Here is a 19,268-nt window from a genome sequence, read left to right as displayed (position 1 = left end):
CATTCTGGAACAGAGATAAGATTTTCAAGAAGGCCACTGTTGCAGTTATGTTGGACATTAGATCAACACCATTTTCATTTGAGACCAAGACATGAGAAGACTTTTAGTGAAGACATGCTGATATGACCTTTCATTCTTGGCCAGCAGTGAAAATGAAAATGGCCACCGTAGCAGCCTTACAGAATGTCCAGGCTAAACTGTGTTATGATAAACTTTTTATGAGAGTTATTGTCCCTTTCAGTCTGAACATCTACAGCCTGATGGACACCATTTTTAGAAATGTTTATAAGTCATAGCTTGATCATGTCAATGTTTTGCATAGCAAAAATATGTGCAGTTAAAAGCATCTGAGGCACTCCTGACCAACTCTTGATTCAAATATGAAACCCAGATCCAATCAAACAGTGTCATCTGAGGCACTCCTGACCAACTCTTGATTGAAATATGAAACCCAGATCCAATCAAACAGTGTCATCTGAGGCACTCCTGACCAACTCTTGATTCAAATACGAAAGCCAGATCCAGATCAAACAATGACAAGCCCAGTGTCATCTGAGGCACTCCTGATCAACTCTTGATTCAAATACGAAACCCAGATCCAGATCAAACAATGACAAGCCCAATGTCATCTGAGGCACTCCTGATCAACTCTTGATTCAAATATGAAACCCAGATCCAGATCAAACAATGACAAGTCCAGTGTCATCTGAGGCACTCCTGACCAACTCTTGATTCAAATATGAAACCCAGAACCAGATCAAACAATGACAAGCCCAGTGTCCTGATTTTACTGCAACAAATCATATTTCCTTAAGTTCTGCTGTAATTCCCAAATTTCATATTCTACTCTTTCACCACTACTTAACTAAAAGGGAAAAGACTACAATTCAACACTAAGTAACTTTCAAGATCTAAATAAATGTAGGCAACATTATTTTCAATTACCCGTATAAATTTCATTTCTTGCGATAGGAATACATATTAGGTACCATTGTAAAGAAGACAAATTCTAATTTCTGAAAATATTCTCATAAGCAAGTTTAGTCTCACACAGATGATTATACACGTAAATCAATAGGTAAGTTGAAGGTAAATTTCACTGTATTCTCTACAAAATGTTGAATAAAGTGTTTAAAGAGTAATGTGTGATCTGTTTTTCATCCATTGTGGTGTTCTTACAAATTGTGGCTTGAATAAATGCACTGTTATCTCAACATTCAAGCAAATCCGAAGATGTGTTAATGATATTTCTATAGGTATTTAAAAACTGATGTATACAAGGTTTTATGTTCATTTCAGGATAACCTCCTTCATCTGGAAACTGGACTTGGTGGTGGGGGGGATGGGACAATTCAATAATAGTGTGTAATACATTACTGCTATTAAAATTTGTACTTTCAGCCCAAAGGATTTCAACATTCTTGGCCTAAATGAAGAGATGATACATTAATTCAACAAAATACAGTCTAATGTTTTAGGGAAAAGTTAATAAATATGTTGCATGGCATTTTTGCCCAGAGCCTTACCTAAATCTTCTATCTCCATTTTCTCCATCTCAGTGTCCAGACTGAACTGTAATGAAGAAAATAAATTGGTCGTGTAAGAAGTGAAAAAACAAAACTTATTTGTAAAGATGAGAGAAAATTATGCCTCTGAGCATACAGTTAATCCATTTGTAGCGAACCGAAAATGAGAGGTAAATGATGTCATTAAAAAGTAAATCTGGTTGTATTGCATAATCTAACATGCCCCAGGTAATTACTTTTATCATTCTGCAGGTACAACTACATGTTCAAAGGCATAAAGGTTTTAAGGAACAATAAGAAAAACTGGCCACTGATTATCATAATTTCCAGTTCATAATAAAAATGTCCCAGAAGAATAAGCAATAAGCTATGCTGTGTACAAACTGGATCCAACTGTAAATAACACAGATCCAGGTCTGTCGTCACATACTGTACTGGTACAGCTGGGTCAATCTTGTTTGCAGTCGGACCTAATTTACCATGTATAAGTGAGCATATTATGTTTATCTATCAGTACTGTGTGTTCAACTTTTGGTCAATGACTGTAGATTCCATTTTTAGATAGAGCTATACATAAGTTTATACAAGTTTTAAACTCGGCCTTGATAATGAACCTGTTTACAAGTTTGGGGTAATTTTCTGATTGGATGGTGGAGTATTGCTATTTAGGTCAGGTTGCTTGTATTTTGACTTAAGTCGGGTATTGTAAAATAAGACGTGTATGAAATGCACCTGAGTTGTAAAAGATTCATGGAGATGAATACAGAAAAAACAATTATTCTTATTCCTGTTTCCTAGTATTGTGTTTGCTGTAACATCAGTCCAGTCTGCAGATGTATTTAATGTTGTGTTTAGATTTAATTTGAGAGGACTCATTAATTTGGATTATCCATTAGAATTACAAAGTGCTCATTGATTTTGCACTAAAATGGGATTATTGTGATATTATGATACAAATACAAATTATTGTGACGGGATGGGACATGATGCCCCAATGCTAGACATCACTATGAACTGCCACACTGCAGACATCGTAGCAATATGACTAAAAAAATTAGTAAAGCTCTGTTACAGTAAAGTAGGACAATAACTTATTTAATTAACATCAAAAATGCATGTGTTGTACATTTGCACCTTCTGAACGGGCACCCTGTTCCATTTGGGTGCCCATTCAGAAGACGCAAGAGTGCAACAAACTAACACTCAGACATAGGCTGTTTCTAGGAGCCTTTTCAACTCCTTGTTTTTTCAAACATTACTGATTCCAATGTAACATCTTTCACTGATGATCTGAATTCTGTGCAATTTGTTTTACTGAACTGTTTTTGTCTTAGCACAAAAGTAATCCTTTGCAATTTTACTGTCTGGAAAAAGCATGCAAAATTAATCACCAGCAACATTAGCAACTGAAAGATGATGGTTCATTGGTAAAATAAATTTAGTAAAGCGAATTAAATCAAAGTTCTATTCATAAACGTAAAGTTCAGGTTGTTTTGTTGATGATGAAGCAGCAAGCTGATGTATTTTTTCAGGCTGTTTTATGCCACTGGCACCTCCATGCCTTATAGTTAAATCACAATTACACAATTTGCCAAATGCAAAGTTGTCTCCCTTGCAAGATGGTTTCAAAAATCTTAGCTTGATGGCATAATTGTCCTTCCAGTTCCATTTTTTTTCTTTTCTTTGCTTGAGAAAATTCTGAATCTTCTTTCCTTTTCAAAATGACTAGAAACAGAATATTACAAAGATAAGAAACAGTGATAGCTGCAATTAATTTATACAAATATGGTGGTTAAAGACTGGCATTATTATAGCCTTGATTTCAAAAGAGCTTTTTGTGTTCATTTTGAAATGGGGACTGTCTGCATGTACATGTGAACACCTGAATATTCCCATTAGACCCAATGGCGTGTCAATCATATTTTTGGTATTCATTTTCAAATGCATGTCTCATCAATGATTGATATTTGTGTTCATTGATCATTTGTGTTCCTTTGAAACAGGGACATGTTCATGCAACTTTTGGTGAAAACCCCATACTGATATGAATTAGTGATGAGATTTTTTACACTTTTACTGTGGAAACAATATCCGAGGTCAGGCCAGCTCCATTATCATTCAGGATGAGTTAGATACCATTATCATTCAGGATCAATTAGATACCATTATCATTCAGGATCAATTAGATACCATTATCATTGAGAATCAATTAGATACCATTATCATCAGGATCAATTAGATACCATTATCATTCAGGATCAATTAGATACCATTATCACTGAGAATCAATTAGATACCATTATCATTCAGGATCAATTAGATACCATTACCATTCAGGATCAATTAGATACCATTATCATTCAGGATCAATTAGATACCATTATTATTCAGGATCAATTAGATACCATTACCATTCAGGATCAATTAGATACCATTATCATTCAGGATCAATTAGATACCATTATCATTGAGAATCAATTAGATACCATTATCATTCAGGATCAGTTAGATACCATTACCATTCAGGATCAATTAGATACCATTATCATTCAGGATCAATTAGATACCATTATCATTCAGGATCAATTAGATACCATTATCATTCAGGATCAATTAGATACCATTACCATTCAGGATCAATTAGATACCATTACCATTCAGGATCAATTAGATACCATTACCATTCAGGATCAATTAGATACCATTATCATTGAGAATCAATTAGATACCATTATCATTCAGGATCAGTTAGATACCATTATCATTCAGGATCAGTTAGATACCATTATCATTCAGGATCAATTAGATACCATTATCATTGAGAATCAATTAGATACCATTATCATTCAGGATCAGTTAGATACCATTATCATTCAGGATCAATTAGATACCACTATCATTCAGGATCAATTAGATACCATTATCATTCAGGATCAGTAAGATACCGTAATTAATCTTCTGATGAAACCTCATGTCATTATGCCTTTCTATTTAGGAGGAGTGGAGATATAAAAAAAACATTAAAATGGATGCCATGGTGGATATACTCGATGTCAAATCAGTACCATTTTCACCCTCTATTCATCTTATGAAAATCCAATGCTGATAAGAAATTCCATTCATAAGGAACAGCGATAAAAAAAAGTTTGGATATGGCTGCCATATTAGATGTCAAATCGTACCATTATCATTTAGGACCAAGTAGACACCATAACAGGTCTTACAGTCAAGACATACCCCATGTTTGATCACACATTCAGGAGGAGTAGCAATTCTCAAGATGACTGCAAAGTTGGCCACAATTGATGTCTGAGCGGAACTATCATCATGTAGAACCAACTAGATATTGTAAGTCTTTTAGTAAAACTCCCATGTTGATATGATCCTCCATTCTGTAAATACAGCTATAAGATTTTCAAGATGGCCACTGTGGCAGCTATATTAGATGGCCAGGTGGAACCACTTTCATCTAAGATCAACCACACATTGTAACAAGCCTTCTAGTGAAAACTCCATATCAACAAGTTATAACAAAACTTTCAATATGGCTGCCATGTTGGCCATATTGGATGTCAGACTAGTATATTTTTCCTTTAGGACCAATACACATTAAAAAAATCCTTTAGCGAAAACCCCATGTTGATATGACTATCCATTCTGAAGGAGTAATGATAAGATTTTCAAAATGGCTACACAATTGTGGCCCTACTGATTCATTCAGAATTCTGAATGATAAATTCAAAGACTTTCCCCCAAACTTTCAAAGACCACATTTTCGCTAACATTTTGTATACAAGTTACGTTATATGAGAAAACAACGACTACAAAATACTACAAAACTGTTTAATGATGAAATTCAAACTAAAATTAATCAAAAGAAAGCAACCAGGAAAACTCTACTACATCCAAATCTAACAACCTTGAACAATTTTATTTGTGATTATGGAAAGAAATTAAAATGCTTGGGTTTATTTCAATTTTCAAAGACTTGTAAAGACCTCAATTTTCCCAAACTTTCAAGGCCCTGAAAATACTACCTCATTTTTCCCAAACTGTCCAAGACCTTCACAGACTAAGAACCCTGCTGGATGCCTGAGCAGCCCCATTTTCATTTATGACCTTGCAATAAGTAACCATGGTAGTTCAATGGTTTGCTGTGACAGATTCATGACAGACTGATGGTCTGGGAAAGACCCATCACTCCAATTGCCTAGGCAATAAATAACCTACTCATGCTGTTGTGCTCTTAAGCACCAAAGCAAAGCAAAGCAAAACCTTGGGGATAAATGTGTGTAGGTATTCCTCCAAGTACTTTGGGAGGAGTAGCAACAATAAACTTGAGCTAACAGATGGATAAATGTTGGATGACTGACAAGAGTCACTGCACTAAATCTGGAATGGGTAAATGCTTATCTGTTCATGTGTGTGTCTGCATACCTTGACAGTATTACTAGGACTGTCAGTTCTGTAGATGATCTGATGAGTTCCTGCATGATCATTCTGGAATGGGTTGACCTTTGCTATTTCTGGAGGTGCAGACTTTGGAGTATTAGACGATGAAGAAGATCTCAGTGGAGATACTGAAATTAAAGAACAAAAGCACTGATTGTCACATATATAATGAGCCTATTTATGAATATAAGCAGGTACACTATGCTTTCAGGTGTGCAATGACATCTTGAAAATTAGCAGAATGACATGAGCTGATTGTAATCACAATTTTAGGGTAGTGGTCTATTTACAATAATATTTAATGTTTACAAAGCTCCTACTATGCTTGTTGACATATACCAGGTGATTATATTATTCCCTCCCTTTAACGAGTTTGGTTGTAGATCATATTTGATTTCACAGGTAAAGAGGGATCCTGAACAAAATGTTTAAGTTATGGAAAATATGGAAATAGTGAATTGACAACCATGGTTATATACACAGGAAAATCACTGTACAAAACAGATGTAAACAGAGCCATTTTCTTTCCTTGTGCTTTATTTGAGATTTGCTATTACTATGCTGCTGAATCTGACATGCATCCTTTCAACAATTTTTGTAACAAGAAAAGATACCTTCTATTTATCCTTGGAGCCAACTTCTTGAATTCCCAGAGAAACTTTAACTGTATGATGGGAACTATTTTAAAACCCTGAATTCCATCTGGGAACACCCACCCCATCCCTCACTGATTTTAGCTAGTCAGGATTACTACTTTACCCATCAACAATCTTTATTATTCCCATATAAGTCTGAATAATCCTCTCTAGTCCACCTTTATTAATAACTATTCTGGAAAATATAATTTTATGACACCTGTTTCAAATGGCCCCCGACTTCCCTGGTTTGTCTCAAACTGGTCATTTTACCACTATGACCTTGCATTACATTGCTCTCTATCTCTTGCTAACTGTTAGCCGAGCGAATTAAAATTAAATGCCCCAAACAGGAGATGTTAATTGTTGTTAGCTACCAAGTTTATCGGCTGTCTCACCCATTATGTCAATATTAATGTTTACAAGTCATACTGACGACAGGAAACACTGTGAATATTACAGATATTATTCTAATTTTTTTCTCTCACCATTATAAGCTGTGTAATAGTATATAAAGGAGTAAAAAAAAATACTGTGTTATTGATAACATGAAGAATAAGGCTCCTTTAACATTGGCAACCCTGCCTTCTCATCTCAGATCATGCCCCCATTCCTTTCAAAAATAGTGTGTCAGGGGCACCATGACTGGACCAACAAAAGATCGTAAAAGTCTTTCAATGACATCACCATTAATTCTAGAGGATATTAGATATGTACAACTGACTTCTAACTGCCTCTGCTGGCATAACTGCTGCAAAGTGGAGAGGGAGGGAAGGAGGGGTAGAGTAGTTGGTAAAAATTTGGAATTATGTGTAGAACATCCAAGATATGACAGCGCATGTAAAACCAGTTATCTAACACAAGGTAGAATTGAGAACAAGAGAAAGAAAAACAGTTTCATAATTTCTTAGTATCTATCATTTTCTCTGGTCACAATCCAACTCAGGCAGTGGGTCTTTTAATATTAAATATCTGAATGGCCATGCTGTAACATAGCAACTAGAGACCTGCATCCATCACCACTCATTTGCTTAGCTACCTACTGAAAATTGTTTCTTCTTCACTAACACTATCACTAACCCATGGTATGAACTTCTTGGTTCTTTTCCTCAATTGCAGTTTTAGTCCAGAATGAAATTTTTCCACTTAAAACTTCTAAGTTGATTTTGCACAACTTTGATTGCACAATTAGACACTAACAAATTCTTGGTCTCACATACTGTTGATACTCACTTGTAAGTCGAGGAGAATTGTGAACAACAAAGTTCCTGATCTGCTGCAGCATAATGCACCTCCAGATCAGGGTCCATTTTGTTTGTTCTACTGATTACTCCTAAAAAAACTGCACAGATCCAGATCTGCTGGCTCATTATACTATGGCAGATCTGGGTCTTTGCAGTTGGACTGTCTAATAAGCAAGTATATATGGCAAAAATATTGTGGAATTGACCCAGATGTGTCCTATTCTCAAATGTCAATATTTTCATAATGTACACTAATAATTGATCAAGTTTGGTTACAAAACTGATGTCTCCCATACCTGTACTGCACTGATTGATTAAACCACTAATTCTCATAGCACTAACAGTGCTGAATATTAAACAATGGCCGCAAATTTGAAATACAAATTCTTGACCTATGATTTCCCCTGCACTATATCACAACATGCAAATGAAGTCATGTGGGAATATTTTTTCACAAACTGAGTTGGAGAAATTCTTAATAAAAAAAAACGTATCTTCAGACAAAATTCTATTTTTCTATAAAAGACACTAATACTATTAATTCATTAAACCATGGCACCTCATTTACATGTCAGGAGGTAGTAGCCTACTTCTAAACTCTGTAGCATTAAGGTCATTAAAGTAAGAAATATATTAGAGAAAGGAAGACAAATGTAACTCTAGAATGATACCAAATAATCTGGACTTTCTAGTTGCACTACAAAATAGAGAGGAGAAAAAGGTATTTTTTGGACCCGATTTTTTCCCCACCCAAAATATGCCCATTGTCGGAATCCGACTGTCTGAACTGCACAGACAGGCAAACCTTTGCAAAAAGCAGGACAAGATCTGGATTTGGAATAAAAAGTGATCTGATACAAAAATGTTATGTTAAAAAATAAAAACTCATGCTTGAGTGAAATATCCAATGAAAAACGATGTTTCTAACACAACTAGGCATTATGTTAACCAGAAATCTCTAGGAAGTCGATTTATTAGGCTGTATTCAGAAATAGCCCCCAAAATGTGTTTCTTACTTGCATTTCAGGTGAAAATGACAAAAACCACCAGGGGTTAATGAGTTCAGTTAACAGGCAAAATTAGATGACATCTGTCTTGCAATTGAATATTGAAGTCAACAAATGAATGAAAAGCAAAATAATAATAATAAGATTAATAATAACAAAAATAATGACCTTATTTAAAGTATGTAACAGAATTGGCTAAGAACTAATCTACCTTGAGGCCCTCATATAAAGGAATTTATTTTAGCTGCATCTCTGAAGCCACTGGATATATTGGGTTTGGAAGGAGGAAATAGAGTGGGCATTTCTAATCTCAACTGGAATACTATTCCAGAGCAGAGTTCCTGAGTACCGGAAACTTTTAAAAAAAATAACTCCTTATTTGGTTTGGGAATTTTATACTGTTTGGTAGACATGGATCGCAGGTGGGGAGCACGTGACTCAAACCATGGATTTAACACATTATTATTAATATTTTTCATTATGGTTGATGCCAAAGTAGTGACCTTGTCTGGTGTTGACCTGTACCTGGATTGCTTGGTTGACCTGAACAAACAAAAATACAACAACTGTTTTTCAAGTGGAACATGAAATTCCCACATATAAAAACGACTCTTGTCATAAATCAAATACCTCTACAAGCTCTAATTGGCTGAATTATACAGCATGCTTCAGGTTACAAACATGTTTCTCTTTACTCATATTTATCATTTTAAACTGTACACAAGGGACACTAATATATATCTTTCACTGAAAATAAGTCAAACCCATCAACAAAAAGTTTTAAAGATGTGATCTTGACTTCAAGGTCAAATAGCTGAGCAAGCATGTCACCAAACTTCATAATGATTCATCCAATATATGAAAAAAAATTCATAAAGGAGTTAAAGAAATAAAAATCAATTTAAAAAAAAAACATTTTCTACTGATGTGACCTTGATCACAAGATCCAAGTGGTGAAAACACGTTACAGAATGAACTGTCCTAGCTTCATATAGATTCATCCCACTTTTGTTGAAAACCTGTATCAAAACAGTAATACGTTTTCAATGCCTGTGACCTTTTAACAGAGGCTGAAGGGGTAAGATTACATGTCACCAAAGAAACAGCTTAGTGTTATAAGGATTCATCCCAAATATGAAGAAAATTCATCTAAATACGTGTATTTAGAAAATCTGAGTAAACCTGAACCAAAACCTTAGTGCCAATTTTTTTATAACTGACCCCGACTCCATGGTCAGGGGACAAATAAGCATCTCGTAGACTGTAAATGGTCATAGCTTCCTGATGCCTAATGCTCAGTACAAGGACAATCTTTCAAGTGGTTAGGAAATATTAGCAAATGAAAAGACTAAGCAAGTTTTCTATGACTGGGACACTCAACAAGGCGTGTGTGTGATTTGGATTTTTAATACAGCTTTAACAATTTTTCAGTCATATCGCTACGATGTCTACAGTGGCAGTTTATAGTGGGGCACTGGGGCATCATGATGCAGACATGTACCATCAGCATCTCTCTGGTGAACGATATTGCTTAGATAGACAGGAATGGCTTTTCTGGATACTTTATACATCAATTTGGCCTTTCTAAGAAATATTCTTTCATGTACTGTTAAAACCTTTCCCTGCACCATACTTGAAGTCTGTTGAGAGCATATTGCAAATTATTTTCAAGTACCATTTTGGTTTTACCAATCTCAGATAGTGTAGTATCATCTGCATAGAGGTCAATGGAAGAAACTGAAGTTCTGCCTGGAAATCATTCTATGTTTTGTTTGAATGCACCAGCAGGAAACATTTTTCGATGCCGGCCATCATTAAGAAACTCGCCAACTAACATACCTAAATACTGGTCTAAATGAGACATGTTCTCACTCAACAAGCCACAATCTGTTGAATAAAAATCTCACTACTCAAACACATGGGTCAAGATCTCACTACTCACACACATGGGTCAAGATCTCACTACTCACACACATGGGTCAAGATCTCACTACTCAAACACATGGGTCAAGATCTCACTACTCACACACATGGGTCAAGATCTCACTACTCACACACATGGGTCAAGATCTCACTACTCAAACACATGGGTCAAGATCTCACTACTCAAACACATGGGTCAAGATCTCACTACTCAAACACATGGGTCAAGATCTCACTACTCAAATACATGGGTCAAGATCTCACTACTCAAACACATGGGTCAAGATCCCACTACTCAAACCCATGGGTCAAGATCTCACTACTCAAACCCATGGGTCAAGATCTCACTACTCACACACATGGGTCAAGATCTCACTACTCACACACATGGGTCAAGATCTCACTACTCACACACATGGGTCAAGATCTCACTACTCACACACATGGGTCAAGATCTCACTACTCACACACATGGGTCAAGATTAACATCAAAAGCAAATGTGACATGCCATCAACCAGAACCAGGACAATTTCCAGTAATGCATTACACAGAAATGACCAATGGTCAGTACAGGATAATTTCCAGTAATACATTACACAGAAATGACCAATGGTCATTATAGGACAATTTCCAGTAATGCATTACACAGAAATGACCAATGGTCATTACAGGACAATTTCCAGTAATAAATTACATAGAAATGACCAATGGTCATTACAGGACAATTTCCAGTAACACATTTCACAGAAATGACCAATGGTCATTTACAGCACAAAAAGTACAGAACAACAGAATTCCGGACTGTGGGTTAAGATGTGGTACTAAAAAATCTGTCTGAAAAACTTTAAGGTTCAATATTTGGAGAAAATTTGTTCATTTTTATTTTTTCATTTATGTGTTTGCCTTTGCTATATACTGTACCGGATGGATCTAGTAGACAATCTATGGTGCATATTTTTTTTGTTGGTAAGAAATGAAATTGATTTCTAAAAGGACTGTGAATTTATCATATGTGGTAATTTGAATGCTTGAACATCAGCATACCAAAATTTGTTGTTGACAATACTCAGTATGTGTATGCATTGCCCAACTGATTATATTGTCATCAGAAAACAGCTGATAACATTCCATATACCATATACATATGCATTACTTGACAATGATTAATAATACTAAACCACATGTTTCACTCAACAGCTAGATTCTAATGGGATTATGTTTTGCAAGCAAACAGATTTGTGTATCATGGATGGGCATGAAGTTAATGCTAATACTGGGCACTATCTTATGTTGGACACTATCTTATGTTGGGCACTATCTTATGTTGGACACTATCTTATGTTGGGCACTATCTTATGTTGGACACTATCTTATGTTGGGCACTATCTTATGTTGGACACTATCTTATGTTGGACAGTGTATGTAATTTAATAGATTATATGTTATTACTTCTCAGTCAATTACTCTTGTTTGAAGAGTCTAATATTTATCAGATCATTTTGAAGAGAGTCTAATATTTTATCAGATCATTTTGGTGCATGTTTTACATTAAAATTTAATAATATTAATGATTTTGAAGCAACATTGATAAATTATTGCTGTGTAATGTACTATCTGCCAATAAAATTGAATTAATTGAATAATGTATCCTCACAGTCTATTGGAATGAATAAAGACTCTCAGAATAAAGTTTCATAATGATTTATGCCATGTATAATGAGGACATATCAAGAAATTAAGGAAATGTATGCAAACTTTAACCACAACTTAAACTTGCTGCTGCCTCTGCTACCACCATTGCTGCCACAAGCCAGTAGTTGACTGCTAGGTCTTACTTCCGACTCACATGGGCCTACTCCAAAAATGGCATTTATTTATCATTTTGACCCATGCTAACATACTGGAGCAAAGCTATTGCTGTCAAAACTGTACTAAACAATGAAACTAAAAAGACCCAAAACATTTAAATTTTCTATTTCACTGCAAGTGACCAGTGCTAGATCAACTGGTTGAACCATAACAGTACCAGTCAGAAAGTTGAATCATAACAGTACCCGTGAGAAAGAATAATTTACATCAATTTGTTTATCCTATACCAGACAACTACATCATGGAAAGATGTCATGCAAGAAACAAGATGAGAAAAAGCCGAGTCTTCTCAACTGAAGGCAACCGAACATAATTTGATGTGATATATTGTTCATGTCAGGAATGGTTTTTATCTGAACTACAAGATGTAAAAAATGAACTCCAGGAAGATGTTCATTCCATGTTTAAAGGTAATGGCAGAAGAAATGTGGTCAGCACATGAATTTGTATAGCGTAGCCTTGGAGTAATCCTAGGGGACAAATCCTACCCGATACTGCCAGTGTCCACATAAATTTTAAAAAATTCCTCTATCTTCTTAATCATTATATGTATGTATGTATGTATGTGTGTGTACATGTATGTATGTATGCATGTATGTATATATGTATGTGTGTGTGTGTATGTGTGTGTATGTGTGTGTATGTATGTAAGTATGTATGTATGTGTATATGTATGTATGTGTATATGTATGCATGTATGTATGTATGTGTATATGTATATATGTATGTATGTGTGTACATATGTATGTGTATATGTATATGTATGTATGTGTATATGTATGTATGTATGTCTATGTGCATATATGTATGTATGTGTGTACATATGTATGTGTATATGTATATGTATGTATGTGTATATGTATGTATGTATGTGTATATGTATATATGTATGTATGTGTGTACATATGTGTATATGTATATGTATGTATGTATGTATGTGTATATGTATGTGTGTATATGTATATATGTATGTATGTGTGTACATATGTATGTGTATATGTATGTATGTATGTATGTATGTATGTATGTATGTATGTATGTGTATATGTATATATGTATGTATGTACATATGTATGCATGTACTTAAACATAATGTAATATTTACACATTTATTTATTGTGCTACAACTCTACAAAAAAATTCCTGTTCAAGATAAGATAAGCAAGGCAATTACAGCCAACAAAAGAGACTTGTCTGTGATGTGAATTATATCTGACAAGGTCAACAACTTATGTTATTATTACTAAAGAACATGAACAAAATTTGGTATAATTATTTGAATTCTTATGGAAAGCACCAAAATACTGTCATTAGTAAATGTTGAAACCTGCATTATTTGACATGTGTATGACTATATGTGTTCCATCTCCTGACCATATTTGACATGTACATGTAGATGGCAATATGAATTTCATCTCCTGACCATATTTGACATGTGTATGGCTATATGAGTTCCATCTCCTGACCATATTTGACATGTGTATGGCTATATGAGTTCGATCTCCTGACCATATTTGACAAGTATATGGCAACATGAATTTCATCTCCTGACCATATTTGACATGTATATGGCAATATGAATTTCATCTCCTGACCATATTTGACATGTATATGGCAATATGCATTTCATCTCCTGACCATATTTGACAAGTATATGGCGATATGAATTTCATCTCCTGACCATATTTGACATGTATATGGCGATATGCATTTCATCTCCAGGCCATATTTGACATGTGTATGGCCAGTGTTTGCCTTTACCCTCACTTGCGCTTCAGTGACCCCCCAAATTTTTAATTTCACCAGCAGTTTTGATACCAAAGTTTTTACTCAGTCTGACCCCAGTTTTGAGACCAAGGCGATATGCATTGCATCCTCTGACGATATCTGACGTGTGCACAGTAATATGCACTGCATCTCCTGACCATATTTGATATGTGTATGGCAACATGCATTGCATCTCCTGACCATATTTGACGTGTACGGTGATATGCATTCCATCTCCTGATCATACAAGTAGAATATCAATTATATCTCACTTCTTTAACTCTTCAATCCTACTAACCAGTGGATTTTCTGCAGGGATACACTATTCTGAATGAATAAATCAATTATCTCCAAATGCCTTGGACAAGGTATGTGGTTTACACAAAATTCTTGTGTTCCAGCACTCCAAATGCCTTGGTCAAGGTATGTGGTTTAGACCCTGACCATTACCCTATTCATCCCAATGCCTTGGTCAAGGTTTACACAATGACCTTTACCCTATTCATCCTAATGCCTTGGTCAAGGTTTACACAATGACTATTACCCTATTCATCCCAATGCCTTGGTCAAGGTTTACACAATGACCTTTACCCTATTCATCCCAATGCCTTGGTCAAGGTTTACACAATGACCATTACCCTATTCATCCCAATGCCTTGGTCAAGGTTTACACAATGACCTTTACCCTATTCATCCCAATGCAAAAAGCTTTTTCATAAGTGTAAGCCCTACACAAATTTTTGTGATGGTGCATGTAAACTGAAATTTTCACGCAGAATCATTTTTCAGCCAGTGATCTTGACCTATGGCTTTTTAAACTATGATTCATTAGATGCCCTCCATTATTTTTACACAAACCAGCTACAAAGTTTGAGTCAAGGCATGTGGTACAAAACTTAATTTTTGGAAAACATTTTTATGTTTTTCTTTGTAATCTTCCCCTTTTACCGTTGGATCCCAGAATGAATCCTAGGTCGAACATCTCTAATTCAAGCCTCCACAATGTTTGGTCAAATTTGGTGATAAAGAACAAGATATTTTGCAGAAACAATTTAACTGTGACCACCCCCACCACAGTTATGCAAGTGTCTTTCTTATCACAAAAGCAAGCCATTTGCAAACTTTGGCCAAGATATCTGGTATTCAAATCAAGATCATTACATTAAAACAGGATCCTTTTTTCAGTACCTGTGGCCTTGACCTCTGCTATTTTAAGCCCAAACTCAATAGGTTTCTTCCTTGCCCTAAAAAGCCGCTTACAAGGTTTGATAATGGCAGATAATAGAGAAAACTAAACAAGGAATACATGGATGCAGTTCTAATTCCCATTTCTTTTGCTTAGAAATTTCATAATTAAATTCGACAACTGCAAAGGATTAAGACAGAACAAAATAGTACATATCCTTTTATCCAGGTTGGAAATATCTTTTTGTTCTTCAAGTATTCTCAGTGATGATGTGAATGGAATAAAAGCTTATATTGATGCAAAGCTAGAAGTTTCACAGATTCCCATGTGTCATCTGCCTGCATCTTGTGTTCAGGATTATGGGTTTATTTCCCAGTAACTTTTTATCCCGTGTACCCCAAATCTTGGCCCAAATATGTCCACTGGGCACATTCTGTCATCAGGAAAAAGATTATATATATATATATATATATATATATATATATATATATATATATATATATATATATATATATATATATAAAATATTTTTCTATACTGCATATTCATCGACATCTTTTTTCATTAGTGCAAAGTTACCTTTATGAAATCATCTCTTGCTATGATAAGTGTCTACACAATAAATATAAGGTCTAATACAAGGAAGATTTCATGTAGGAACAATGTAAACACATTAACACTGTAAACACATTAACACTGAAACTGCTGCAGACAAGGTTAACTGTGCCTGCAAAATATCTTACATTCTGTGACCACCTCTGATAACAAGAAGCCCAACAAAAAATGTCCTATCACTGACCTAAATTCAGTCTACTGTTTACTTTTTTCCCCATTTTATCTGGCAGTCTGGCATACAACACTAACATGATGTTGGAGGACAATTATTTAATGCAGAATGGCTGCTATTTACTTGCTAGTCAAGATATTTATTTCCTTTTACCTCAAGATAATTTAGTTTTCAAAAAATATAATGAATATTGTAGGTTCTTCCTTTGAATAAATCAGAGCATCTTTTTCAAGGTATCAGAGCTGGATTTATTTTTCTCAAAACAACCCCAAGCAACCCCCAACAAAATGAAATGGTCAGACCCTAACCAAACCAGTCTATTTATGAAATATTAATGGTCTCTAAAAATCAAGGTCAAGATGATGACAGGGCATGAATACTGCCGCTAGACAGGTGATGTAACAATTATATACATACATACACCACTGTACAAATATCTTTTTTTACCCAGGCAAAGTCTGGAGCCCACGAGAAGTGCAAACTTAGTTTTTCAGTTTAGCTGAGTGTGCATTCTTCATGCCCTGTTTGCATATCATTACAAAAATAGTCCTATTTTCTAGCTGTTGGTTCACTGTAAAAGCCTGCTTTAGAGAAAGTGCATATAGTGCAGGTAAATCCCCCCCCCCCCTCCCCGTAGTCCTTTGAGGGAACTGACTTTGTAATGGCCAAAACATTTAACAAACAGTAGTCCTTTGGGGGAACTGACTTTGTAATGGCCAAAACATTTAACAAACAGTAGTCCTTTGGGGGAACTGACTTTGTAATGGCCAAAACATTTAACAAACAGTAGTCCTTTGAGGGAACTGACTTTGTAATGGCCAAAACATTTAACAAACAGTAGTCCTTTGAGGGAACTGACTTTGTAATGGCCAAAACATTTAACAAACAGTAGTCCTTTGGGGGAACTGACTTTGTAATGGCCAAAACATTTAACAAACAGTAGTCCTTTGGGGGAACTGACTTTGTAATGGTCAAAAAGAATTTCCGGGAATTCAGATTAAGACCATTTCTTCTTTCTAACTCCAGAGTGTTGAAAACATCTCTCATTGTTTTTTAGCAATAACAAGATTTTCAATGTAGCCATTGTGGTACATAGTGGATTTAAGGTCAAACTAGAAAGGACATCTTTAGCTGAAAATCCCATTTGAATAGGACTTTCCATTAACACATTAACCCCTGGAGGTTTTTGTTGTCTTCGTCTGAAATTTGAGTAGGAAAGACATTTTGAAAGCTATTTCTGAATACATCCTAAAACACCAACTTCCAGGTGATGATCTTCCAATAACATACTGCCTAGTTGTGTTAGAAACATTGTTTTTCATTGGCTATTTGGCTTGCGCATGAGCAGAAAGGTAACAGTTTGAGCTTTTTTTTTTTGCTTAACGGACCCATTATTTTCATATCGAGACCAGTCTTTATTCCAAATGCCCATCTTATCCTACTTTTTGCAAAGGTTCATCTATCTGTTTGCAGTTCATACTGGTCTGCCTTAGATCTGAGACCAAAAAGTCGAAAATCTGGAATCTAAATCAAATTCCGACCATGGGCGAATTTTGGGTAGAAACAAATTGGGTCCAAAAAATGAGTTTTTTCCCCTCTGTATTTTGTAGTGCAACTAGAAATTCCAGATTATTTGATATCATTGTAGAGCTACATCTGTCTACCTTTCTATAATACCACCCACTTTAGTGTATCATACATGACCTTGACGCTACAGAGCTCGGCAGTAGGCTACTACCTCCTGCCACGTAAACTTGTCACCAGGGGTTAATGTGTTAAGGCTTGCTTTGGTTTTGTTTGTTTGCTTGGGTGGGACAGTATGTAGGCATGTAATTAAAAACTTTATTTCCTTCTCAGACTGTGCACATGCTGGTGACACAAAAATGCTTTCATCTATTACACCTTTCTATACTACACAGATCTCTTTTTGCTAAACTGATAAGCTGCATGTTTGAAAATGTCTCATCTTGAGGGTTTGCATCAGTCATTCATACATTAATTATCAACCATGGTGACTGGTGCCAAGCCCTACCGTAGTGACTGAAGAATTTACTTCACCACAGTGGACATACAGCTCCTATTTCATAAGCATACTCGATCACCTTTAGATTTGTTCAATTCTGTTGATGAAAGTTTGAAGTATCATATCACTTCTGACAATGACTTTAACTTATTTATTTACTGACATTAACTTTAGCATATTTATTAATCAAACCTGGCCATCACATTTTTAGACACTACTGTTCAAAGTTATAATTCAAGTAAAATATGGTCAGTTGTAAAGTGTTCAAAGCGTGTACAGTTACCATAATTTGTCTTGTCAGCAGTCTGGGCTGATATGTGATTGATAAGTTCTTGCCTATGGCAGACAGGTGCTAGAGTGGTGGAAGGGTTACTCCTCTTTTTTCATATGCACCTCCAACTGACTTACTAAATATGCTTGTGTAAAATACACATCTGTTTTATAACGGTATAAACTCAGAAATCCTGTATTATAATGCATCATTTACATATCAGGGTTTACCCTGATTGTTTGCAATCATATACAGATCAAATCATAGAGTTTGATCCAGTACACCATGCAATGGCTGACAGGGATCTTACTGTTCAAGCAATTCTACATGAAGGTCATCACAGACAGTTCTTCACCATTTAGCCATGGATCAATTCAACATTTACCCCCACCCCTACATTTACCACTGTACCAAAGAAATTGAGTGGGGGGTTGACTCTGTAAGACAACTACAGTAGGTTCCCGTTTTATCATATCGTTAATCTTATCCATCAGAATGAGTTAATAATGCCCTCATTCACAGGTAAGCAACTCTATCTAAACCCAGCTTGCTTTGGGAAGGACTGCATATGGTATAT

General features: G+C 35.4%; 1 protein-coding gene across 1 annotated transcript in view; it reads right to left on the bottom strand.

Annotated features, from left to right (window-relative positions):
• Positions 1-19,268, bottom strand: part of LOC149776126 (uncharacterized) — a 613,155-nt gene that overhangs the window by 85,452 nt on the left and 508,435 nt on the right. The window contains exons 6-7 of the mRNA XM_089942586.1: positions 5,964-6,106; positions 1,527-1,572 (exon numbers count right to left, since the gene is read on the bottom strand). Of these exons, the coding sequence (XP_089798712.1) occupies positions 1,527-1,572; positions 5,964-6,106 (189 nt within the window). The remainder of the gene's footprint in view (positions 1-1,526; positions 1,573-5,963; positions 6,107-19,268) is intronic.

The sequence above is a fragment of the Sinohyriopsis cumingii genome, chromosome 18 (assembly GCF_028554795.1).
Source record: "Sinohyriopsis cumingii isolate HCF-2022 chromosome 18, ASM2855479v2, whole genome shotgun sequence".
NCBI classification, from domain to species: Eukaryota; Metazoa; Mollusca; class Bivalvia; order Unionida; family Unionidae; genus Sinohyriopsis; species Sinohyriopsis cumingii.
This window is presented reverse-complemented; position numbering and strand designations above follow the sequence as displayed.